This window comes from Antrostomus carolinensis, unplaced genomic scaffold, assembly GCF_000700745.2.
Source record: "Antrostomus carolinensis isolate BGI_N321 unplaced genomic scaffold, ASM70074v2 scaffold9507, whole genome shotgun sequence".
Taxonomy (NCBI): domain Eukaryota; kingdom Metazoa; phylum Chordata; class Aves; order Caprimulgiformes; family Caprimulgidae; genus Antrostomus; species Antrostomus carolinensis.
In genome coordinates, this window is record NW_010328020.1 from 1 (window position 1) to 648 (window position 648).

General features: G+C 48.1%; 1 protein-coding gene across 1 annotated transcript in view; it reads left to right on the forward strand.

Annotated features, from left to right (window-relative positions):
• Positions 1–281: 281 nt before the first annotated feature.
• NHSL1 (NHS like 1) overlaps positions 282–648 on the forward strand; it is a 52,612-nt gene continuing 52,245 nt past the window's right edge. Inside the window, exon 1 of the mRNA XM_029085985.1 lies at positions 282–339. Coding sequence (XP_028941818.1) covers positions 282–339 — 58 coding nt within the window. The remainder of the gene's footprint in view (positions 340–648) is intronic.

Here is a 648-nt window from a genome sequence, read left to right on the forward strand (position 1 = left end):
CCTCCACCTCCTGTTTTGTACGTTGAAACTGGCTGTCTTCAGCCCACGAGGTTAGATGTGAGAAGGAGAAATTCAGGGTAAAGAATTGTAAATGGTTTCGTGCGTCAGGAAGATCTGGGCAGATTTAAAGTTGTGATTTCAGGAAAGAAAGGTGGAGGGGAGAAGCCTGGAGAAGTCTGGTGTGCAGTTTGAACAGGTTCACTCTGGAAAACAGTCACCTTTCTGCAGCTCCTCCTTTTCATGGGATTTAAACTCCAGGATCGCCATTCAGCATCTTGAAAATGGTGGTTTTCATCAACACAAAGCTTAAATCTCTCATGAAACTTTTCAAGAGAAAGAGTAAGTAGTTGTGCGTGCCCCTTTCAGGAGTCCCACAGGAAAGTGCAGTTCCCTTTAGCTTTGCTCCTACTTTCCCGATGCCTCTTCTTCAGTTTATCTCACTCTCTTCTCCGCTGAAGATTTTGTCATGCGCGGAGGCAGCCTTACGAAGTGCTTTAGGACCTCTGCTTTGGCATACCGCGTTGCTTTTGATGTCCTTTGTCACAGTGGTTTTGAAGGAACCAAACTTGTGGGTGCGAAGCAGCAGGTTGGTGACAAGGCTGAGTGTGCCCGTGTCACCTGCCGTCGGGCGCAGGGGTCCTGCTGTGT